A 26,642-nucleotide genomic window follows, 5' to 3' on the forward strand; every position below is an offset into this window, starting at 1 on the left:
GGTTGTGTTAGTTTGCTATCACTGTGCAGGAGAGGCCAGATCACGCAGTGGACTCACTGGGGGCATCCAATGACGCCCTACCCATAGTTTACTGTGACCTGACTGCTCTGAAGACCACGCAGCTGCCAGAGTTAAGCCCTGGGGAAGTGGCCACTGCTCAGCGAGGTGACACAGATGGAGAAGGCAAAACCCATTTCAATATGTGTCTGATATGAGGAGAAAGCTGAAAAGGTTCTTATGAATTGGTTGGGGAGGCAGCCACCAGGCAGAATTGGGGAAATAGGAGGTATAACCAGAAAGTAAAGTTCTCTCAACTCCTACCGGGAGACCAAGTCCTCTTAAGGAATGTGATTACCTGGAAAGCACAAGTTGGCTGATCGCTGGGCAGCCGTGCCCTATGTGGTGGAGAGTCAGATGCCAAACTTACTGGTCTTCCGGATGCGGCCTGAGGATGGAAAGGGGCCTGTCAAGATTCTCCATCGGAATCACCTGTTGCCCCTGGGGCAAGATGTGCAGGTAGAGCAGGAGCCTGACGCGGCGGCTGCAACTAGTGCAAGATTGGAGCGACAGAAAAGCCCACCCCGGAAGAGACAGGCCTGAGCCCAGCCACTGTGGGGGATACTGATTCGGAGGATGATGATTTGGACGATTGGTACCCATTGCCATTCGCTGATACCCCCGTGATGGAGGAAGAGACTCCTGGCCCTTCCCCCACTGGGTTAGACGGGGTAAGGGGGGGGTGTGGTTAGTGATGGGCAGTCGGTGAGACCGCAGGGCACTGAAGGAGAGAATGTGGGGCCTGAACAAGAGCCAGATGGTTCTGGGGTGCAGAGGGGTTTGAGTGACCGCTCGCGGGAGGGTTCACCACGTCGCTCCAAAGGGTACCCTGTAGTGTCTGAGGTGGAAGAGTTGGGGGGGGGGTACGCAGGTCTCAGAGAAGTAGGAACCCCCCGAGAGAGGTTGGCCTATGTAGCATGGAACAGGGTGTGGTCTCCACTGTTTTAGGGAGCTACGTCACTGCTTACTGCACTTGGATTGGGCTTTGTCTTCTGCAGGAAGGAATGGCAAATTATTTGAACGTCATGAGGGCATGACTAAATTCGGTGGGGGGAGAATGTAGGGTTCTCAGTAATACTCGTTATAATGTTAATTGTTAAGGCTGACAAAATGACTTCTCTGTACTGTTAACTGCTGAGTAAGGGGTTCTCTGTAGCGGCATGTTTGGGTTAAAATTAGTGATAGCGGGACTTGTATTCATTTGCTAGCCAATGGAAGTCATGTTATTCTATCTGTATGTGTGGGAACCGGGGGAGAAGTGCGGGCTTTTGGTGGAGGAGAAGAGAAGAGGTCGGACGTGAGTCGAGCGCTCTGGTAGATCACCGGGAGCAATCCCAGCCGAGGGTCAACAGAGTTTGGAGGAGATTGAAGGGAGGAATGGATACCGAATTTCGTGAGCTCCAATGAATTATTTGTGCGCAGAACTGATAAAATTTATTGATTTGGCACCCTTATTTTATTTGTTTCTACTAAACCATCACTGAAAAATAATTATAAAGTGGAATCATTTACTTGTCTATTTTGTACCGTCTGATATTTTATGTCGTTGGCTTGTACCTGGGTGCAATCACACAGTATCTCACCAACGCAATTACAGAGTTGGCGGGGTCAACGCCAGATTACTCTAGACAAACGGGAGTCAAGTGGGGCATAGTTGCTACAATAGGCATACATAAGAGTGAATGAAAGGCTGTGCCTGTGGTTGAGAGTAACTGTGATGTACTGTACCCAGTATCCTGTTTTTTGTGATCTTACCTAAATACATCTTGTGCTACATTGGTTCCAAGATATAAAATCTGGAAAAATCACTGATGTGCATTAATTTCTAAGTGCCTTTGTTTTGTCAGAAGAGAAACTGGACTAATAGGTACTGTTAATTTAAAACTATTTATTTGAAACTATTGGAGAATTTAACTTTTGTGTGATGAAATAGTTTTGGAAATATATGAGCATTATAGTGAAAATGGAAGAAATCTTGCCCACTAAGCCTGTTAAATGAGATGGTAATAAATCTCAGCTGCTTGTTTGAGAGGATATTAAGTGTTCTTTACAATCTTATGGTTCATAAAAACTTCTTTTTAAAAAAAAAAGGGTAAGTATTAGATCCAATTGCTATTTAATTCGATCATGGCTGATACAACTGATGGGCTTGACTTCATTTTCTTGCCTAATTCATATAAATCCTTGATTTCTCTAGTGTGAAGTTTATCTGTTATGTTTTGACTATATTCAGTGATTTCATCTGCATTGACAGATATTCATGGACTTCTGGAGGGATTGCTCCTCTTCTCACTCTTAAGTAAGATGTAGTCCCTATTGCTGGAATTCCCAAGGAAATATCCTCACAGTATCAACCTTTCAAACCCCCTCTAAATTGTATATTTCACCTTTCTACCTTTAGACATTATAGTTACAATCTACTTGCTCTAACTGGGACACACTGCCTGAGGAGATGGTGCAGGAAGAGATCCTTACAATATTTAAGAAACATCGTAATTGAATAGAAGGCTAATGACCAAATAGAACATAGAACAGTAGAGCACAGTACAGGCCCTTCGGTCTACAATGTTGTGCCAACCCTCAAACCCTGCCTCCCATATAACCCAAATACTGGAAGATGGGACTAGTATTGATGGATACTTGATGGATGGCATAGACATGGTGACCAAAGAGCCTGCTTGTGTGCTGTAGGGCTCATAAGATAACCCCCTGCAGTAACAAGTAGAATCAAGCTGCAACGATGGTTGAAGTGAAGAGCCCAGCAATATCTAATTGGCAGTAAGAGTTGAAATGTGAATGCTAGCAAAGTCATCTGTGTTTAAATCAAGAGTTTTATTAATGGCTTTTTAAAATATTTTAAATTAATGTCTGCAAATACCATAACTTTATTTTCTCTTTAACAGAAAAATAGGACTGGTTTCTGGATGGATATTACTTTGCTGTCTTTTATACAAAGTCTCTATAATAGAGAACAGAGAAAAAGAATACAACCCTTATGAAGTGCTTGGGGTAGATCCTGTAAGTAACCATAACTACCATGATTTCAGTCCAGCAACAGTTATATTTTTATACTACTGAGGGTTTTACTTGAACTTGCTGTCCCCCTCAATTCCAGTCTGTATTCTTGCTCCATTCTGTGATCAATCTATTATTTATTGAGGATTGTGAGAGCAGCTGTGATTCAAGATTCTCTTTCTACATAATGAGTACTCCATCTCAGGCTCCTTAGACTGGTAGACCATGCCAAGATGCCTTAATGGAATTGCATAAAACCCCATTTATCACCGCCTGTGTTTTTTAGTGGGAATTGTATACGCTTTCCTTTTGATAATGGTACCAATCTGAAGTTATCTTTCAAAATGGGGTAATATTTGTTCATTAACAAATGTGAGGACAAAGATTACAAAAAAAATCAAAGATTTTTTTTTCAAAAGGTCATCTGAGGTTAAAGTTGAGCAAATCATGGTTGCAGGTTCCACTGAGTTTTGCTTTTTCATGTTGAGATAAATGCTTCAAGTCCTTTATATTTAGATCTACAATTAGTATCAACTACTCTAATTTGTACATCTAATCATTTGCTGAATGAAAATGCATGAAAGTATACATCCTTGAAAATAAGTTTTCAAATTGGCAGGTAGTCTAAAGGGCTGTAGCTTAATGTGAGAAGGTGGGGTCGGTTTTAATTAGTATCATTTCAACACTTGGTATATTAATTTACATGGCACACCATTGAGCACGTTGGGAAGACTGACCAAATTTAGTTTAGGATCAAGCATTCTATCTTTTAGTGCTGAGCATACCAGCACTAAATTAAAATTCTCTCAGTGAACTAGAAACTGTCTCTAAAATACTTATTTTGGATTTAACGTTGGGTTTTAATTGGTAGTATGAAACATTAGCAGGAGCAGGAAATCCAGCCCCTGGAGCCCATTCCACCACTTGTAAAGATTATGGCTGAGAAATATTGGTGCTGTTTCTCAGCACTCTCATTGACGATTCACTTAATGTCCAGAAATCTATCAATCTGTTTTGAATGAATTCAATGACTGAGCCTCTGGAGCAGAGCAATGAAATATTTCCTCACCTCAGTGTTGAAAGGAAAAAGTTTGAGCCCTGTTACTAATTTACATATATTCATTGGTTTATTATTAATAGAATTGTAACAGACAAATTGAAATTGGTAAAGCATTTTAGAAAACCTCAATTATCATTATCAATCTTTTCAAAAAGACAATTTTAAAAAAAGTGTTTTATTTGTGGGGTTTAAAGAATCAAAGTGCTTCACTGCATGCTAACAAAATTTTGAGTGTAGCATCTTGGGCATACATGCCATAGATTTGCCACCCCGGCTTACACTTTTATTGTCAAACTGACTCTAAGCCCTGGACTCTTCATCCTGCTTTCATCTAACGTGTCATGCTCTTGAACAATTTTGTAGGATTCAGAGAAATCTTACATTCTGTTAAACTCTGGAGAATACAGTCTCGGTGTTCAACCCTTTATATGGTCACCAATGTAATGAATCTACCTTTGTCAAATGCATTTGTTATTTGGCATTAATACGAAAGGTGTACATAATATTCCATTTGTACTGTCAGCAAGGCTTTGTGCAGTTGCAATCAGAGGTCTTAATTATGTAATCAAACCGTCTGGTTATTAAGGGTAGCGTTATTTGTATTTGTAATTGTTTGCTACATTTGCATGTAGGCCTTCAGAGACTTGGATACATACACAAATCTCTGAACATCAGTATTCAATCACTTGCCATGTTCAGAAAAGCAGAATTTGTGTTAAAATGCTCTAAAATGGATAACCTCATTATTTTTCCCCACTGTATATTGCATCTATGCAGATCTCACCCACTTACTCAGCTTATATCCATCCATCCAGCCCTTTGGAGTCTCTTTGCATCCTGCTGTTTGCTCACAATCTGCCCAATACTAGGAAACCTGTCTACTCAGCCAAATCTTTGGCATAAACTGTAAATAGCTGGGGCATAAGCGCTGATCCCCATCTTACCCCACAAGTCACAGCCAGATAGCATGAGAAGGATCTTTTTAAAATTCCGTTCATAGTTTTTTTTTGTCTGATAACCAATTTTCTATCCATGTTAGTATATAAATGCCAATGGCATGTTCTCCTATCATATTGGCCAACCTCCTGTGTGGGACATTAGTAAAAAACCTTTCCAAAATCCAAGTGTACCACATCCATTTGTTCTTTATTTGTTCAACAAGTCAGATAATCAAGAACTCCAATAGATTAGTCACATATGGTTTTAAAAATTTATTTTGACCTTGCACATTCCTATAATTCTTTGAAGGGTACTATTACATCTTTATAGATTCCTAACTTTCTCTACCACTGATAGCCTAATAGCTCAGTGGTTGTTTTTCCTCAATTCCTTTCTTCAATAACAACATATAATTTGTGTCCCACAATCTCAGGAATATTTCCAGAACTCTGATTAATGGCAGCTAGAGCATATACTATCTGTTTAGGTCTCTGAGATATGAGAATCCATAGGATTTTTCCATTTTAAAGCTCACTGACTTTCCTCGTTCTAATTTATTCAATAATAGTTTCTTCTCTTAGTCGTTCTCCGTAAGGCACAGTAGCAGAACCAGGCCGTCCGGCCCATCAAGTCCCTCTTTCATTCCATTCTCATTTTACTCTTGATTCTCTAATATGCTCATTAAGTTTAAGGCATCTGCTGTGGGTACAGCTGCAAAGTAACTTAATTGCTCTGCCATTCCCCATTATAAATTCTCTAGCCCCTGTCTTGTCATAACCCCACATTTGTGCTCACTGGTCTTCTCCCCCCCCCCCCCCACTTTTACGATATTTTTGTTTCCCAGCAGTCCACTCTCATATTCTAATGTACCATATTTATCAATATATTGGTCCTCCTTTGAGTTCCAAAATGCTGCAAGTTCTCAGGCTTCCTGTTTTTTTCCAACAACTTTCTGAGCCTTTTCTGATTTAAGTCTCTTTATTTCTCTAGTTCAGATAAATTTTGTTTTCTCTTGAGTTTTTTTTTCTGCCATGAGTGAATACTTCGTAATTTATTCATTATTTCTATAAAAATGCTGACATTATCTACCCAGCAAGTTACCTTTCAATGTGTTCTCCCAATCAGACAGAACTTATTGTATTCTGATGGTAGTAGGAGCTGGGATTGAGGGTTGGAATGTGGCAGTAGCTGGAGTGTGAGGGAATGAGATGTTTAAGTGGGGTACTAAACAGAAACAAAGAACGGACAGAGGAATTAAGTTACTTTGCGTCTATCTTCATAGAAGAAAGCAAAAGAATTGATCAGTTTGTCAGTTACCTCTAGTGTTTTACCAGATTTTGTCGTGCACAAATTGGCTTTCATCTTTGCCTGCATAATATCAATATAACTTCCAAAACCATACTTTCATGAAGCATAACAATTTCTAAAATGTGATAGATCACCTTGAAAATTAAAGTTACATTTAAAAACTGTACTCTAACTCTGAAATATTCAAATAGAACAATGGTTGTTCCATGACAACCAGCAATGACATACAGTAACACACACAAAATGCTGGAGGAACTCAGCAGGTCAGGCTTCAGATTTCCAGCATCTGCAGACTTTCTCATTTTTATGACAGCTTTTATCTTCAGCAACTGGTACTGTGGAATTTGAAAGTTTACGTGACCAGATTATTTTAACTGCTCATAGCAGAGTGGACTTTTACACAGTTTTGGCCACAGGGAGGTGCATGCTCTAATATAAAAATAGTGATACATTGTAGATGTACAAAAAGCATGTGCATAAATTCAACATCTTTGAAGCTTGAATCAAAACTCTTGATGAAAAACAATGATTTCCTTAGATCTGAAATGCACAACTCACAGTTCTGAATTATATATCCAGAAGTTCATAATTATTTGGTTAAGAACGTGTTAGATAACTGGATATTTCAATAAATAAATAATGGCCCTTTTTGTAACTTAGGGAGCCTCTGTGGCAGAAATCAAAAAACAGTACCGTCAGTTGTCACTTAAACATCACCCAGATAAAGGAGGCGATGAAGTCCTATTCATGAGGATTGCGAAAGCGTATGCTGCGTAAGTAGTGTGTCTTCAATTACAAAAGCAGGGAATGAAATGCTCATATTGTGGCTATTACCCAGACCTGTTGTTATGCTTTTGAATTCAGTTTACGATGCCAGACAGACTGTACTTAACTGTCGATTCCTATTATCCTTATGAAAAGCCTTTGTAAATCACTTGTAGGTCAGGCCAAAAAAACCATGTAGGACAATGTTTGGAGGATTTTTTTTGGTCATTGTTGATCAATTGCAGAATTATTTAACTCTGATTCCGTCTAGAATTTGGGATTGCTCTTGGAATTGGTAAATCAGTATTAAAAGCACTCCACTTGAATTATTGATTGGTTCTATGTACTTTGCCCTTTTCTTGCTGAATAGAACTGCAGTTATGTTTTGACTGTTGGGCAATCCTAAATATTGAATTTGCTGGTCAACGGTTATAGTATTTTGTTGACTATTATGTAGTACTATTTTATATAATTGTGTATAGTACTGCTGTTACCTGTGACATTATTAGCTGGTTCAACTCTTGTGGAAGCATTATTATAATGTAACCAAAGAATAAGTCATAGAATTTTTAATAGTGTTTCAGAATTTGCTTTCCAAAAACCTGTTTTCTGAAAGTTTGTGATTTGGATCTTAATAGTTTATTCATTATGCATTGTCAAAAATGCTTTTAGCAAAGATTCTAAGTTTAATATTAAATTAGATATTCTTTTAAGTAATTGAGATATTGAAGCTCTTGCTTATGAAGAGGTTTTTTGATAAACTTCATTTTGAGCTTCATTATTCATGACTGTATAGTTTCAATACGTATATTGTAGTTATTCGGTCATTTAAAAAAAAGATATTTTAGCTAGATCTATCTTCTGTTAATGTGATTGGTCTGTACAGAAGTTACCTGCTATGCTGAGTTAACAGTGAAGTCTGATCATCATGTCAAAGGTTAAAACCTGAATTTCATTGCAATCATATTAATTATAGCCAAACTTATAACTGCTTTTCTTTTATCTTAGGAGTGTTAATGATTTTATTGTTTAGTATTAATCTAATTTTCTTTCAGCTTAACAGATGAAGAATCTCGTAAAAATTGGGAAGAATATGGCAATCCAGATGGGCCACAAGGTATTTTAATAGAACATAGAATAGTACAGCACAGTACAGGCCCTTCGGCCCGCAATGTTGTGCCGACCCTCAGACTCTACCTCCCATATAAGCCCCCACCTTAAATTCCTCCATATACCTGTCTAGTAGTCTCTTAAACTTCACTAGTGTATCTGCCTCCACCACTGACTCAGGCAATGCATTCCACGCACCAACCACCCTCTGAGTAAAAAAACCTTCCTCTAATATCCCCCTTGAACTTCCCACCCCTTACCTTAAAGCCATGTCCTCTTGTATTGAGCAGTGGTGCCCTGGGGAAGAGGCGCTGGCTATCCACTCTATCTATTCCTCTTATTACCTTGTACACCTCTATCATGTCTCCTCTCATCCTCCTTCTCTCCAAAGAGTAAAGCCCTAGCTCCCTTAATCTCTGATCATAATCCATAATCTAAACCAGGCAGCATCCTGGTAAATCTCCTCTGTACCCTTTCCAATGCTTCCACATCCTTCCTATAGTGAGGCGACCAGAACTGAACACAGTACTCCAAGTGTGGCCTAACCAGAGCTTTATAGAGCTGCATCATTACATCGTGACTCTTAAACTCTATCCCTCGACTTATGAAAGCTAACACCCCATAAGCTTTCTTAACCACCCTATCCACCTGTGAGGCAACTTTCAGGAATCTGTGGACATGTACCCCCAGATCCCTCTGCTCCTCTTGTTTTGCCACTTTGTTTCATTATATCTGCAAATTTATATTTGGAAAATTCATTTCATTTTTCTTTTTAAAAGAAATTTCTTTCTAGTTCTGTCTAGAATTATGAATTTCCCAGTAACTGGCTATATGAGATAATACAGCATGGGGAAGAATTAGGCTATTTGACCCATCGAGTCTCTCCACCAATCAATCATGGCTGATTTTTACCCCCCTCAATCCCATTATCTTGTAATTTTTGACCCCTTTGATCAAGAACCTATCAGCCTCCACTTTAAGTATTCCCAGTGAAGTGGCCTCCACAGCTGTTGGTGGCAATGAATTCACAGAATCACCATTTTCTGGCTAAAGAAATTCCTCATCTCTGTTCTAAAGGGACTGCCTTCTATTTTGTTGTGCTCTCTGGCCCTAGACTTAGCCACTATTTGAACCACCCTCTCCATGTCCACTCTATTTAGGCCTTTCAATAGTTGGTAGGTTTCAGTGAGATCCTCCTCATTCATCCAAACCCCAGCAAGTACAGGCCTAGAGTCATCAAATGCTCCTCATAAGTTAATCCTTTCATTCCTGGGTTCATTCTTATAAGCCTCCTCCAACCCCTCTCCAATGCCAGCATATCCTTGCTGCTCACATTATTCCAAATGTGGCTTGACCAACGCCTTATAAAGTCCCAACTTTGTATTGTCATGGAGTAATACAACACCAAAACAGACCCTTCAGCCCAACTTGTCAATGTCAACCAAGATGCCAAGCTCGTCCCATTTGCTTGCATTTGGATCATACCCTAAAGAACCTTTCTTATCCATGTACCTGTCGAACTGTCTATTAAATATTTTTATTGAACCTTCCTCAACCACTTCCTCTGGCAATTTCAGTTCAAACAAGTAGGTATATATGCAACATCTGTGAAGATGTTGTCCTCGAGTTGCTTTTAAATCTTTCCTCTCTCACTTAAAGATGTGTCACTCATTTCTGATTCCTTTTCCCTGGGTTAAATTCTCTGATATTGAATCGTGGATGAAGGTGTATGCATAAGACGCTCACCAATTTGGCATTAAAAATTAATTTTTTGCTCTTTGAAACATGGGATATTATCAATTGAAAAAGGGCTCTAGAATAGTTGGTACCAGGTTCAGATACAGGGTGTGTGGAACCACCTTGATATTTTTTCCACTGTACCCCAGAAATGTTCAGAATCTCTAAGCTGTGAAGAACACCAGCTTTTCAAATGAGTGTCTTGATTTGGATTTTCAATTTTGAACTATTTTCACCTTGTTTGAACTGAAATTGTTAATTAATTGTGATGTGAACTTACCCCCTGAACTGGGGGTAACCTTGTGTCTCATCTGATCTTGAGACCTTCCAAAAGGCTTCAGATGCAAACCTAGTTATTGCAGTATGTTTAGTACAGTTGTGTATCTGTGATTTAAATAGACTTTTTGATTCTCTTGAGGTGCCATAGTTAATGTGAATAGAAATTAACTTCTTTGGGGCAAAATGATTGCAGTGACTTTGCCAAGTGTTGATTAATAATTGTCCACCTGCAGCAAGAGCATTCTCTTCCGTGATGCAAGAAAGCATCCAATGTTTCTATCTCTGCAGGAGGCTAAGGAGATTTGACATTCTTCATTGGCCCACAACACAAGAAACTGCAGTTTTGTGGGCACAACCCAGTGCATCTCAAAAACAAGTCATCCTTCCATTAACCCTGTCTACTTTTATCACTGTTGGAAAAGCAGCCCATATAATCAAAGCCCTCTTCTCCAACTCCACCCCCCCATCCCCCAATTTGGCAGAAGATACAAAAGCGTGAAAGCTTAAACCACCTAGCTTGGACAGCTTTTATCCCTGTTATAAGACTATGAAACCAACCTCTAAGACGATAAGATGGGCTATTGATCTCATAATCTATCTTGTCATGGTCTTTCACCCCCTTACCAGTAACTCTAAATACTGCATTCTGTTACTGCTTTTCCCTTATATTACTGCAATGTATTGATGTGGTGAACTCTTATCCGTATGTAAAAGTTTTCATTGTACCTAAGTGCACCTTATCATCGTTGAGAAGCCTGTGGACTTGGGAAAAATCTGTAGTCAAAGCATCCTCCAATACGTCTAGCAGGAAATTATGTTTATGATAAACTATAACTGAGCTTTCTGTTAACGTACGGCATATCTGCTTAAAGTACATTATCCCAGCTTTCATAGGCAGGTTCTCTACATTGTCTTGGTCATTTGCCTTGTGCTTGGCTATGCAGCAGTGTTATTGCTAATTGTTTTATTGCTGCAAGAGCATTAGTGTTAGCTGAGGACTTGATCAGGTTCCTGGTACAGCTGTGCAGAGGGTAGGGATTTGCACTGTTTTCCGGCCACATCAGTCTGTCAGTAAAGTGCTAATATTGTTATTTCTGCAAATGCATTCTAAGTGTTAAATGAGGTACCATTGTACTCCTGCGCACTGCCATGATCACATTTCATGGGGTTGTCTTGCATAACTAAATAAACAGCAATAACTTTTTTTGTTTCAGCTACAACTTTTGGTATAGCCCTTCCTTCATGGATCGTAGATCAGAAGAACTCCATGTTGGTATGTAGAATTGAATGGTTAATAATTCATTCATCTATTTGCAAAGATGGATTTGAATGAATAATAAATATGTTCAGCATTTAACTCCACATGATTGTGACACTAGACACTTATTCCCCTCTTCTTCCCTTTTGTATTTCAAAGAGATCATTCCCTTTGTGACACCCAGGTTCACTCTTCTGTCCTCGTGTATGTAGCTCTCCTTTGTTATGGCCTTTCCCATACAACACCTGTACATTTGGTCCTGCCAACAGTTCTTCCAAGTGAAACAACAGTTTGCTTGCAGCTTCTGTCTTGAGAACTGCATGTGATGTTCACTGAGGTTTCTCTAAATTGGAGAAAACAAATGTGGATTGCGTGAGTACTTCTATGGTGTTCAGTCCACAGCAATCATCCTGATCTTCAGTTGTCTACTATTTTCACTCATCATCCCATTCCCTTTGAATTTTTCCTGTAATCTCCTTCCTTTTTATAGATTTACCTCAAAGTGTGAGTAACAGCACTTAATTTTCTGTTCAGGCATATTGCAACGCTCAGGATTTAGTTTTCCAAGTTCTGGTACCTTTCTTTCATATCTGTATTGAGCCATTTCAGCCAGTCATCATTTGGGCAGCATAGATCAAGAAACATCTGCAGTTAAATGCTACAACTCCTGCTACATTCACTCATTTGGTCTCACCCTTTCATAGTCCCTTTGTTTTGACCATCTCTTCAACCTTCTTTACGACTGAAAAATAACTTTTCTGTCTTTCCCAGTTCTGAAGGGTTCTGGACCTGAAATGTAAATTATTTCTTTCTCCACACATGTGGTCTGACCTGCAGAGTTTTTCTAAACAATTTTTGGTTTTATTTATGCACTTTGTGAGACTTGTTTCCTTCAAGGAGTTGTGGCTATTCAATCATGACAAAAGAATCCAAACAGCCATCTCATGTGCCTTTTGTCATTGTTACATAGTAAGATTTGAATTTAGGCATTTGTAGTTACGTATCTGCAATGAGAAATTATTGCATGGTTTGGAAAAGCAGAATTAAATAATTAAAAACAAGGATATTCTGAAAATAATTTTTAGGAAGTGAAAGAGAAAGTTGTTGGGTGGTAAAGAGTGAACTTTCTAGTTTGTATTAGTATCTCAGTTGAAGTAAATGCTCATTACCCAAAATTGTATTAGTTTGATTATGCATGTGGATGCGTTTGAAGTGATTGTGGACTTGTGTGTCAGTTGAATCAGTTGAATTGGGTGCAAATGAGCACTAGGTCTCAATTGCAGCCTAATAGAATCAAAATCAGGTTTAATATAACTGTATATGTCGTGAAATTTGTTGCTTTGCGACAGCAGTACATGTGCAATAAATAATACAAACTAAATCACAGTAAGAAATGTATATCTAAATTAAACAGTAGTGCAAAAAATAAAGTGAAACGAAAAGTGGGGTCATGTACTTGGGTTCATTGTCCATTCAGAAATCTGGTGATGGAGAGGAAGAAGCTGTCTCTGAAAAGTTGAATGTGTTGCCTTCAGGCCCTTGTACCACCACCTTGATGGTAGAAACATAGAAACATAGAAAATAGGTGCAGGAGTAGGCCATTCGGCCCTTCGAGCCTGCACCGCCATTTATTATGATCATGGCTGATCGTCCAACTCAGAACCCTGCACCAGCCTTCCCTCCATACCCTCTGATCCTCCTAGCCACAAGGGCCATATCTAACTCCCTCTTAAATATAGCCAATGAACTGGCCTCAACTGTTTCCTGTGGCAGAGAATTCCACAGATTCACCACTCTCTGTGTGAAGAAGTTTTTCCTAATCTCAGTCCTAAAAGGCTTCGCCTTTATCCTCAAACTGTGACCCCTCGTTCTGGACTTCCCCAACATCGGGAACAATCTTCCTGCATCTAACCTGTCCAATCCCTTTAGGATTTCATACGTTTCAATCAGATCCCCCCTCAATCTTTTAAATTCCAACGAGTACAAGCCTAGTTCATCCAGTCTTTCTTCATATGAAAGTCCTGCCATCCCAGGAATCAATCTGGTGAACCTTTTTTGTACTCCCTCTATGGCAAGGATGTCTTTCCTCAGATTAAGGGACCAAAACTGCACACAATACTCCGGGTGTGGTCTCACCAAGGCCTTGTACAACTGCAGTAGTACCTCCCTGCTCCTGTACTCGAATCCTCTCGCTATAAATGCCAGCATACCATTCGCCCTTTTCCACCGCCTGCTGTACCTGCATGCCCACTTTCAGTGACTGGTGTATAATGACACCCAGGTCTTGTTGCACCTCCCCTTTTCCTAATCGGCCACCATTCAGATAATAATCTGATTTCCTATTTTTGCCACCAAAGTGGATAACTTCACATTTATCCACATTAAATTGCATCTGCCATGAATTTGCCCACTCACCCAACCTATCCAAGTCACCCTGCATCCTCTTAGCATCCTCCTCACAGTTAACACTGCCGCCCAGCTTCGTGTCATCCGCAAACTTGGAGATGCTGCATTTAATTCCCTCATCCAAGTCATTAATAAACAACTGGGGTCCCAGCATTGAGCCTTGCTGTACCCCACTAGTCACTGCCTGCCATTCTGAAAAGGTCCCGTTTATTCCCACTCTTTGCTTCCTGTCTGCTAACCAATTCTCTATCCACATCAGTACCTTACCCCCAATACCGTGTGCTTTAAGTTTGCACACTAATCTCCTGTGTGGGACCTTGTCAAAAGCCTTTTGAAAATCCAAATATACCACATCCACTGGTTCTCCCCTATCCACTCTACTAGTTACATCCTCAAAAAATACTATGAGATTCATCAGACATGATCTTCCTTTCACAAATCCATACTGACTTTGTCCGATGATTTCACCGCTTTCCAAATGTGCTGTTATCACAACTTTGATAACTGACTCCAGCAGTTTCCCCACCACCGACGTTAGGCTAACCGGTCTATAATTCCCCGGTTTCTCTCTCCCTCCTTTTTTAAAAAGTGGGGTTACATTAGCCACCCTCCAATCCTCAGGAACTAGTCCAGAATCTAACGAGTTTTGAAAAATTATCACTAATGCATCCACTATTTCTTGGGCTACTTCCTTAAGCACTCTAGGATGCAGACCATCTGGCCCTGGGGATTTATCTGCCTTTAATCCCTTCAATTTACCTAACACCACTTCCCTACTAACATGTATTTCGCTCAGTTCCTCCATCTCACTGGACCCTCTGTCCCCTACTATTTCTGGAAGATTATTTATGTCCTCCTTAGTGAAGACAGAACCAAAGTAATTATTCAATTGGTCTGCCATGTCCTTGCTGTCCATAAACAATTCACCTGTTTCTGTCTGTAGGGGACCTACATTTGTCTTTACCAGTCTTTTCCTTTTTACGTACCTATAAAAGCTTTTACAGTCAGTTTTTATGTTTCCTGCCAGTTTTCTCTCATAATCTTTTTTCCCCTTCCTAATTAAGCCCTTTGTCCTCCTCTGCTGAACTCTGAATTTCTCCCAGTCCTCAGGTGAGCCACTTTTTCTGGCTAATTTGTATGCTTCTTCTTTGGAATTGATACTATCCCTAATTTCTCTTGTCAGCCACGGGTGCACTACCTTCCTTGATTTATTCTTTTGCCAAACTGGGATGAACAATTGTTGTAGTTCATCCATGCAATCTTTAAATGCTTGCCATTGCATATCCACCGTCAATCCTTTAAGTGTCATTTGCCAGTCTATCTTAGCTAATTCACGTCTCATACCTTCAAAGTTACCCCTCTTTAAGTTCAGAACCTTTGTTTCTGAATTAACTATGTCACTCTCCATCTTAATGAAGAATTCCTACCCAAGGGGCCTCTCACGACAAGATTGCTAATTAACCTTTCCTCGTTGCTCAAAACCCAGTCTAGAATAGCCTGCTGTCTAGTTGGTTCCTCGACATGTTGGTTCAGAAAACCATCCGGCATACATTCCAAGAAATTCTCTTCCTCAGCGCCTTTACCAATTTGGTTCACCCAATCTACATGTAGATTGAAGTCACTCATTATAACTGCTGTTCCTTTATTAAACACATTTCTAATTTCCTGTTTAATACCATCCCCGACCTCACTGCTACTGTTAGGTGGTCTGTACACAACTCCCACCAGCGTTTTCTGCCCCTTAGTGTTATGCAGCTCTACCCATATCGAATCCACATCTTCCCGGCTTATGTCCTTCTTTTCTATAGCAATGAGAAGAGGGCATATCCTGAGTGATAGGTGTCCTTAGTGATGGATGCTATCTTTTTGAGGCATTGCCTTTTGAGGGTGTCCTCAATACTGGGGAGGTCAGTGCCTGGGATGGAGTTGGCTGAGTTGGCAAATTTTTGCTGCCATTTTCAATCCTGTGCATTGGTCCCTCCATACCAGACAGTGATTTAACAGTGATCTCTGTGATACATTTATATAAATTTGCGTGTGTTGGTGATATACTAAGTTTCCTCAATCTCGTAATAAAATACAGTCGCTGTCATGCTTCTTTGTAATTGCATCAATATGTTGAGCCCAGGATAGATCTTTAGAGATGTTGACACCCATGAGTTAAGGATCCATTTGCAGAGTGAAGTACAGAGGCCCATATTTTGGAGCTTGTTGATTGGAACCATGCATACAGTGGTGTTGAATGCTGAGCTGTAATCAATCAATGGCAGCCTGATGTAGGTATTGCAATTGTCCAGATGGTCCAAGGCCAAGTAGAGAGCTAGTTAGATTGCATCTGCTGTAGACCTATTGCTGCGATAGGCAAATTGTAGCAGTTTGAGATCCATGCTTGAGCAGGAGTTGATTCTGGCCATGACCAACTTCTCAGCACTTCATCATAGTAGATCTGAGTGCAACTGGGCGATAGTCGTTGAGGTATCTCACCCTGCCCTTCTTGGGCACTGGTATGATCGTCTCCTTTTGAAGCAAGTGGGAACCTTTGACTGCTGCAGTGAGAGATTGAAGATGTCCTTGAACATTCCTGCCTGCTGGTTGGCACAGGTTTTCAGTGCCCTACCAGGGCATCATCAGGGTCTGATGCCTTGCGAAAGTTCACCCTCTTGAAAGATATTCTGATGTTGGCTTCCGAGACAAAGATCACAGGGTCACCAGGTGCTGCAGGGAGTTGCCGAGGTGTAGGTTAATTCTCTTTTCAAAGCCTGTATAAAAAGCCATTGGGAGTGAAGCATCATAGCTTTTCATGATATTAGGTTTTACCTTGTAGAGGTAGTGGCCTGCACACCCTTCCAAAGCTGACATTTTTCAATTCAGTCTCTAACTTCAATCAGAATTGTTTTTTCGGTCTTAAAATAGTCTTCTGTAAGTTGTATCTGGACCTGTTGTACAGTGTTGGATCACCAGTATTGAATGCTACAGATCTAGCCCTCAGTAGACTACAAATATTTTGATTCATCCACTGCTTTTGGTTTGGGTATGTCCAGTATGTTCTTGAAGGCACACACATTCACACAGATCACGATGAAGTCGGTGATAACTGTGGTATATTCATTCAAATTTTAAGATTAATCCCCGAGTATTGTCCAGTCAAAGCAGCCTTGTAAGGGAGGCAGAGGAGCGTTTGACCATATTCACCATTGGTGCTGCTTCTGAAATAGAGGGGGTGAGCTATGTTTCCATTAAGCAAAGTATACACAGCAGTCCCTGATCTTCCTCTGGAACTGTAATCTTGCTCTGAGGTCTTCAGTTGTATTTTCCAGCGACTCTACATTTGCTAGCAGGATAGTTGGGAGTGTAGGTCTAAGGCCTTTGCATTTCAATCCTGCAACCTAGTGCACCTTCCCTGCTTCTATTTTCTTAAAGGGGAACTGCATTTGCATCCTGGGTCTGCTAATTTTGAAGATCGATAGATTTTTAAAAACCATCTTAAACTGATGTGGCTTACTATAACACTGTGACTGAATTTCAGCTGTAGGAGTCCTAAACGTGAGTATTTGATGCTTCCCAGTGGAGCTGCACAGTTGCCACTTATCAGTGCTATCTTGTAAGAAGCTCAGAACTTTCTAGTTAAGATCAAGTAGATGTTAGTTTTAAAATTTAAATATTTTTTAAATGTAATTTGAGAAGGTTAACACAGACTTAATATTTTGCTGAATATTTTTAAAAATTAATACAAAACCTTTAACTTTTGTAGGTTTTGGCTGTGTATGGATTTGCATTCATGGTGATTCTTCCAGTGGTTGTGGTAAGTCTTTAGTTTCAGTTTGAAAGTCATCTGCTCTTGCGTGCTTAATATCTATTGATCTGAGGCCAGACTACCTCAACACCATTTTTAATTTTTCTAGTCTTCAGTAGGTCTGTGTGCAACACTAAACTTATTTCCTGTTTCTTCATGTATAAAGGGAACATGGTGGTACCGTTCTGTTCGATATAGTGGTGACCAGATTCTTATTCACACAACACAGTTGTACATGCATTTTTTGAATAGAACCCCCAATATGAATATGAAACGTGAGTAACTAACTTTGATTGCTTTAACTTGATTTATTTGATTGCTGGTTACATCATTAAAGAATAGAAATAATTGTAGAGACAAGTTTTCTTGAAGTTTAGATGTTAAGTATGAATTTTATCATAACTGCTCTTGTTAGATGGCCTTGAGTTGCTACGTTTTATTCCAACTGTGCTGTTAGGTAGGGTTCCTTGGTTTTGTCCTAGTGAAACTGAAGAAATGGCACTGTACATTGGGTTGATCTGTACACCTTTGAAATGTTTGCCTCTTCATCACAATTTGAAGTTATATTTCTCTCTTTTCGAATCCTTGGGTATATTCTGCAGTGCACACTGCCAGGAAGTTGTTTTCATGTGGCTTTTTATCTGCACTTTCTATTGATTTTGTGCAGTTGCACTGATTTTTTTTTCCTGTCAAAACCCATCACTGAGGTATTATTGGTAATTTCTCTCCTAAGCTTATGCATGTAACTATTCTTTAATGTGAGGATATGCCTATTCTTGGTGGCTTTTTCTTCAGTGAAAGGAAAGCAACTTTCTCCTTTGAGGCTTAGTGAGCACTGCAGGCCAAACCATGATGGCATCAACTGAAGTGGCTAAAATCTGAAATTGCATTGATGTAATTCATGGCATGAATATTCACAGCCATTTTGGTTTTCCCAGACTTGTGGTTTAATTATGAATGTTGGTAGCAAGGATGTGCTTAAAAAATGTAGAGTAATTCTGTCAATTATATTGATTGATTAACTGGCTACCTTACAAGCAATTATCAACTGGAGACCCTGACACTTTTACCATCCATAATTCAAAATGGAATTAGCTAGCATTTAGAATTCTATGGAATAATCAATAACAGTTGGTCTGAATATGTTAAAAGCTTATTGTGTTGATTTAATACAACATTTCAGTTAATTGTGCCATCAGTTAATCGGGGCAGCCATTTATGGGTCAATTCTTAAAGAGCAAAAACTAAATTGAGAAAATAAATAGCCAGGTTCACTTTGTTTATTTAGGACATATAACTGCTTAATTGGGGCAAGATACTTTTGCCAAACAGTTTCTAAACTGGTACCAGTTTTGTGCACTTGCATGGCAATCAATTTTTAAATAGCAGCTTTTGCGTGTGTTTGTGTTTCTTATAAAAATACTTGTGATTTTGGTCACTGATAGTTGATAAGAAGTAAGCAACAAAACAGTCAGATTGGTATTGGTCACCATAGTTTCAAGCATTCAGGCTTGGAGTTGCCAAAAAAGGTTGGTAGTGAAAATGAAACACTTTCACTATGTCAGTGAGTTAATCTCTTGAATGTTGCAATGAAAATGAAGATTTGGAGGATGCAATCATTGGAAGCATTATATGAAGGCAGTCCATTGTCTGCAATGAATTTGTTCACTTACAGTCAATCAAAAGAACATGGCAGGTGAATTCCTCTGATAACTATTGGGAATTAATAGTTTTATAGTGATATAGAGGTATTAGTAATTTTCTAATGTGTTCTGTATTTCATTTAACAAGTTTGCCTCTTACACCTTTTAACTATTTCAATGAAACTTCAGCTAATTGGGGGCAGCTGCTTAATTAGACTAAAATGTGCTGGTCCCGATGTGTCCTAATTAACCAGAATCGATCGTATTGATAGCAAGATCTTATAGAGCTGTTAAAACAAGATGACTCTTTCGCAGCCAATTGAATTTTTGGGGAGGTAAAAAACACATTTGGGGAAAGGGTTTGATAAAAGGAGAGCAGGAGAAGTGCAAGAAAATAAAATGTTTTTGTTCTAAAATTAAAATTAGTGAAAGTGGATGTTTGTCAGTATTTGTGTATGCATAGATTTTTATGAAACGCTATTGTATTTTCCCTGTAAATGCCTGCAAGAAAATGAATCTCAAAGTAGTATACGGTACCATGTGTACTTTGATATTAAATTTACTTTGATCCTTGAATTTTCAGATTAACAAAACAAATAGAGGAGGCAGATATTTCATGTGCATAATTCTGAATGCATTTTGGGAAGAAAAATAGACATACTCATGAGTATAGTAAATAGGATTCAAAAATAATTGAGGTAAAATTTAAAATGAACAGTTTGTATTTGAGCAGTGAAGCCTGAGAAGAGTTTCTAACGGTTTAAGGTAGACTAGAAAGTGAAAATGAAAAGAACAGTTTTTTTTAATCTTGTTGGAGATGTGACGGATACACAACTTTAAAATTCTTACGAAGAATGTAGAGGGCTTTGGAAAGCCATACATGCATAGAATATGAAACGTTTTATCTTGGAGTGGTCGAGCCGGTGATCATTGCATCATTTGAAGGAGGATTAGCTAAATTTTTATAAGCTAAAATTTTTGAAGTAGAAGATGGTGCAGAATACAATTAGGAACTACTTTATCTGAGACCAGTACGGAGTTCTTTAATTTAGGATGTCATATACACATTGAGAATGTTCATTCTATTCAACCTGATTTAAATTTAATTTTGCCTGCCACACTGCTCTTGTGACTTGGATCTAAACAATACTGAGGTATGTCACTTTTTTTGTTTTCAGGCCTTATAATGGTATTAACAGCTGCTTTTGAGTTTGATCCACGCAATAACAAAGAAGCAGTCATGAGACCAACAGACAATGTTGAAATACCTCAGGTAGGGATATATTATGTTTGTGCTTGATTCTCCTTTTCATTCCCAAGTGAGTGATACTGGACTGAGTGGTGGGGAGAGCCAAGTGGTAAATGGAAAATTAGGTTATCTCTTAAGGGGAAGAAGGGAATCATTTAAAGCGGAAGTTTTCTCAAGTGCAGATAAGACAAAATTTTTATTGTTCTAAAAAGCCTAAATTGGCTCCTCATTTTTGATATTTTTCTTTCTTTCTGCAGTTAGTTATGGCTGTAGTACTACTGGAAAGGAGTGCTTTACTTCTGTTGGGGCTTAGAGGAATATGAATAAGAATGTCTAGGTAGTTCAAAATAGTTCAATTAGCTTGGACTAACAGGCTCAAGTCCTAGTGTGAAAAGTATGTTATTACAATCCTCATTAAATGCTGATTTTCAAATGTTAATGTTTGTATTTGGCAAACTATTACAACTTTACATCTAGATTGCACATTTTTCCTTGTTCCATTAAAAGTTCTTAAGTTTTTACTCTTAAATTGCAGCTTATTCGGGAACTTGGTAATGTTAATGAGAAGAAGAAAGAACTTCCATTTTGTTTACCATACAGTGTAAAGTCCAGGGTTTTGCTCCTTGCACATCTTTCCAGGCTGGAAATCTGTCAAACTTTGGAAGAAGGTGAAACATATGCAGAAAATTGAATAGGTTGGGGTGGTAATGAGGGAGTGAATTACATTTACATTTTAATAGAAATGAAAACATTGTTGACAATCCACGTATACTATTCGCCTTCAATTCACAATGTAATGGCCTTAATTTTGCAGGCTTTTGTATTGTGAATTGACAGGTTTGTGCAAATAGATCCTCAACATCAGTTCTGCATAAAGCTGAGTATTGTCACATTAATGCAGGAGATTATGAAAACTGGGGAGCGTTTCTGGAAAAGTGCTACTGGAAATTTTTGAATAGCTCTATAACATGAGAGGATACCATATGGCCCATCAAGTCCATGCCAGAATTATTCTCTCTGCTGCTATTTTCCCCTGCATTCTATTTCCCTTAATTCACCAAGATTCTACCTCAAGGGCCAGTTAACAATGGTCATTTGCCTACCTAGCCAATTATCTTTGGATGAGGGAGAAAATCACTGCACTCACAAGAAGATCATGCTGACTTGACATAGACAGTACCTGTGATCAAGATTGTACCTGGATCACTAGTGCTGTGAGACAACACCTCTAATGGCTGCGGCGCTGTACCAATAAAATGGTGTTATTTAGGTTGCTGATCAGTTCACGGCTAAATGTTGTTATTAATCACAAAGATAATGTTCCATGAATTAGTGTGATAAACTGTATTTCCCTTACATTAAGGTATAGTCCCTGATATGTCTGGTACAGTTTTATTGGTAAAATTGAAGATGAGTGATATTAAACCAGATTCTGATTCGGAGTTCATTAGCAGAAGTAAACTCATTTAATTACATCTATCATGCACACTTTAATAATCTTTTCAAAATTTGCCAAAAAATTTCTTGAGAGCTGTAGACTGTCCACTGTCTTCATTACCTGCTAACTTGCTAACCCTGGATCCACAGTGGTGTTAACCCCAGAATGAACAATTATGTCCATGTACTAGAAATAAAAATAGAACTTTTTTTTCCAATGGTGAAACTGTTGTTATTTTAGAGCTATTTCTTCAATCATTGTTAAACTTAATTCCTTGCCCAATGTATGAAAACTAGTTCTGATTCTTAGATTGTCCTTGGAGGGCAAATGGTAATGAAAACAGATGCAGCAGAAGGGGAATTGAATTTATAAATCATTGACATACAGTATAACAATGTTCTCTGCATTGAAAATTTCAATATTTTAAAATATTAGTGGAAAGTGGGTATTTGTGCATTTTATTTTCTGGTACATGTTATGAGTTGCTTTTGTAAGTCATTTTAACTGTTTTAGCTTTAAATATTCTTCTCAGCACCATACCTTCCTTACCTGCGACTCATTTGTTTCTTTCTAAAAGATTATTGGTTTGTAATACGGAAATGTCCTGCTCTCCTCCAAGAAATGATTAGTGTTGGATGTCAGCTGACTATGATGGCCAATACTCGAGGTGGTGAGTGATCTAATTATGCTAATGAAGATTAAATATGTTTCCTTCAACTTTATTTAGGATGCAGAATGTTCATGAAGAATATTAGAAGTTTATAATTTTAATGTGAGTCCTTAATTTTTTTCTCACTTTTAAACTTGACTCTGGTTAGGAATCCATGCTCCCCGTTTGGAGTCCATTGAGAACTGTATGAAGCTATCTCAGATGCTGGTGCAGAGCCTTTGGGAATCTAAATCCCCTCTACTTCAACTTCCATTTTTTGAAGAGGAAACCCTCAAATACTGTTTGTCTAAAAAGGTAATAAATTATATAGACATTTACTCTAAACTACTTATTTATTTATTTTCTTTCTTTCCCTCTCACAATAACTCCTTGCCTGTTCTCCATCTTCCTCTGATGCTCCCCTCCTCCTCTCTTTTTTCCAAGGCCTTCTGTCCCATGATACTCCTTCTCCAGCCTTGTATCCCTTTTGCCAATCAACTTCCCAGCTCTTGGCTTCATCCCTCCCTCTCCTGTCTTCTATCATTTCGGGTCTCTCCCTCCTCCTCCCACTTTCAAATCTCTTTTTTCCGATGGTCCTGATGAAGGGTCTCGACCCGAAACGTCGACTGTACTTCTTACTCTAGATGCTGCCTGGCCTGCTGCATTCCACCAGCATTTTGTGTGTGTTGCTTAAATTTTCGTTGGGTGTTCTTGAGCCCTTCTTTGAATGGAGAGGACTGCTGCAAGAAATCTTTCATGTTGAATAAGTGGGGTGTTCTGGAGGGCCAAATGTGATCTGCAGAGAGATTGGTCTTGATGCACTTCTATGTACTTTTTAAGTATAGTTTTTAAATACACATTTGCATTTCTACTTGCTGATCTTTAGGCACTGCTACACAAGATAATTTTCAATACAAACATTAATGTAAATTTTAGGATGTAGTGCATTAGTGTCATGAATTTACTATAAATTGTTTTTAATTGTGTAATGTTTTAACTACTCAAAAAAAAACACTCCACAAAATTGAAGTATGCACAGTAACTTCAGAGCATTTTTACTTTATGCAATGTAATTTGTTTTTAATTTAAAACTTTCAAAGCATCTACATGTCAGTCTGTAAAACTTTTAAGTTTATGGTTGCAAGTAAATGCCTGATAAATGCAGAATCAAAATTTTGCACAGTAGCTTTGTTGGATATTGTGATAAAGAGTAGAAGAGTGTTAATTTTGTTGGACCATTTCATTAAATATTTGTTCCCTTTATTTAACATTCTTTCACCATTTGGTTAATATTTTATGCAAAAAGATATGTCGTGAAGGATTGGTCTTTTTTTTTACTTTAAAATCAAAACAATCAATGCTACTGCTGCCAATTAGTGTATTTTGAAGGATGATGGTGTTATTGACAAATCCATAATTTAGTACATGTTGCTAATTGTCTTTTAAGAGGGTTATAGTGAGCTATCTTGTAGTTATTGTTTGGAAGTAGAATGTTGTGGGATTTTAGTATCCTATCATTTATGGATTGGCATTGTTATCTCAGCACGATGGGGTGTGAGTGTGAGCAAAGCTTGCAGATGCGGTAGCATGGTTGTCTTGCTGTCTTGTCCTCTAAGTGGTAATGGCCACAAGTTTGGGAGGTATTGTGCAAGACGCCTTTGTGAGCTGTTGCTTCTTGATTGTAATGACTGGAGCCATGATGCATTTTGTGATGCACTAAGTAAATATTTGCAATGATGAACGCAGTGTCAGTGAACCAAGTTGTTTTTTTCCCCCCTGAATGGTATGAGCTGCTCGAAATGTCATTGGAGTATTTGTTTAGGCTACTGAGAAAGGAATTTGTCAAATACTTTATGTGCCCTGTTGTTGATGTCAAGATTGTAGGGATACTGTTCTTGTGGCCATATGTTTTATATAGCTTTTCCAATTAAGTTTGTAATACTATACCCCAGAATTGAGAGATTTGCAATGTTGATGCCTTTGAGTGTCAAGGGATTAGATTCCCTTGCAGATGTTATTGCCTGGCATTGATGTTTACTATCATGTTTGAGCACAAGATAAAATGTGGGACATTTTTGCTGCATTTGGTCATTGAATGATTCATAACTTAAGAACTAGTGAGTGGAATTGAATATTGTGATCATCTATAAGCATTCTTCTGCAATGGAAGGATGGTTATTGATCCAAGAGGGTACGTGTGTGTATATATATGAATTAGGAGCAGGACTTGTCTGCAATGGTATTCTAGCTGATCTGATTTTTAACCTCAATGCTGCATTTCTACCTACCAGTCCCACTCCACCTCCCTTATCAAGAATCTCTCTAACTGACTTAAACACATTCAAAGGCACCATTTTCACTGAAGAAAGTTTCAAAGTCTACTAATTCTTTGAGGGGTGTGGGAAGAAAAATCTCCTCATTCTGTTGTGAATAATTCCTTTTTTTAAATGGCAACATGACCCCGCAGGATTTTTTGTTCATTGTTTAACACTGCAGCAAATATAAGTCAAGCCTAACCATTTCTCATAAGACAAGCTACCTATTCCTGAACTCCTTTCAAGGTATTTGCATCCTTGTGTAACCCTCAGGCTTGGCCAGCATGTGTTCATCGAGGGGAAAACAACTTCTGGCCCCACCGAACTGAGAAATCTCGTTTGTGTGGATGCTGCGTGATGTGTTGCCCGATTACAAATCCGCACTGCAAAATATCCGACAGTACACTGTATGCAATTAAATGATTGAACTTTATAAATCTTAATCTGGATATAGGGTTAGTAAAGAAAATTAAAAAAAATAAAAGGACCCATTTTATGAAAAAAGTCAAAAGTGCACATTGGAGCTCATAGCTATGGTTATGCATCAACCATCAACCTACTCTGAGTGTCGCCGAACTTCGGACCCTTGCTTCCAGTCCACTTCATCAGGTGGTCTACCAGTTCTCTCTACACGCATCTTCCTCCTCCTGTCGCCAACAAAAGACAGCGAAAATCTCTCTTCCAGACTCTCAAGAAAGAACAACATTTTTCCCATTGGATAACATACATTCCAAAGCCCTGTTATCTTGTCAAAACCCAAACATTGCAGCTACAGAGAAACCATTACATTAGCAGTGAAACATTACAACGTGTTACACTTGAATAAGTAGACCAATTCTGTATGCAGCAGTTCAAAGTATGATCTCATTGATATCCCAAATAACTGATACTTTGCCACCTATTTCAATATTCAATTTCCTAATTTCTTGCTGTGCATCTTGGCCATTTACAAATTGTACCTTAGGCACCCTGATCTCTCTGTATCTCAGAGGTCCCTAGTTTTTCACCAGTTAATGAGCTTTTCTGTTTTACCTGCCAAGTACTATTTACCACACATAGACTTTGTTAGATCTTTGCCTTTTCATTACATTCCTTTGTAGCCCTCTTGTAATTTATTCTCCAATGTGTCATCAGCAAATTTAGCAAGCATATCTTTGGTGTCTTCATCCAAGTCATTTATATAAATAAATTGAGGCTCAGTACTGAATTCTATGGCATGCCACTCATTACATCTTTACAACCAGAAAGAAACATTTATCTACTCTCCATTTCATGATAGTTGCATATACTTTATCCATATCAATATCTCTCACCTGCTTTCACCTATCACCTGCCAGCTAGTACTACTTCCCCTTTCCTTTCCTTTTCCAGTCCTGATGAAGGATCTCATCCTGAAATGATGACTGTTTATTATTTCCATAGATGCTGCCTGACCTGTTGAGTTCCTCCAGCTTTTGTCCGTGTTGCTCTGGATTTCCAGTATCTTCATAATCTCCTGTATTTTAACAGTCAGACTTGGTTTGTCATTTACACGGACATAAACTGAATATCAGAACAATATCTATATTGTACAGAAGCAATTTGGCTAGAGGCACAAGTCGAGTTGGAACATAAGTTCATA

General features: G+C 38.7%; 1 protein-coding gene across 1 annotated transcript in view; it reads left to right on the forward strand.

Moving 5' to 3' along the window:
• sec63 (SEC63 homolog, protein translocation regulator) overlaps positions 1-26,642 on the forward strand; it is a 117,825-nt gene that overhangs the window by 54,149 nt on the left and 37,034 nt on the right. The window contains exons 3-12 of the mRNA XM_063040807.1: positions 2,961-3,075; positions 7,040-7,152; positions 8,200-8,261; positions 11,485-11,543; positions 17,686-17,736; positions 17,894-18,002; positions 20,549-20,643; positions 21,155-21,287; positions 22,635-22,727; positions 22,876-23,021. Of these exons, the coding sequence (XP_062896877.1) occupies positions 2,961-3,075; positions 7,040-7,152; positions 8,200-8,261; positions 11,485-11,543; positions 17,686-17,736; positions 17,894-18,002; positions 20,549-20,643; positions 21,155-21,287; positions 22,635-22,727; positions 22,876-23,021 (976 nt within the window). The remainder of the gene's footprint in view (positions 1-2,960; positions 3,076-7,039; positions 7,153-8,199; positions 8,262-11,484; positions 11,544-17,685; positions 17,737-17,893; positions 18,003-20,548; positions 20,644-21,154; positions 21,288-22,634; positions 22,728-22,875; positions 23,022-26,642) is intronic.

Source organism: Mobula hypostoma, chromosome 2 (genome assembly GCF_963921235.1).
Source record: "Mobula hypostoma chromosome 2, sMobHyp1.1, whole genome shotgun sequence".
Lineage (NCBI taxonomy): Eukaryota > Metazoa > Chordata > Chondrichthyes > Myliobatiformes > Myliobatidae > Mobula > Mobula hypostoma.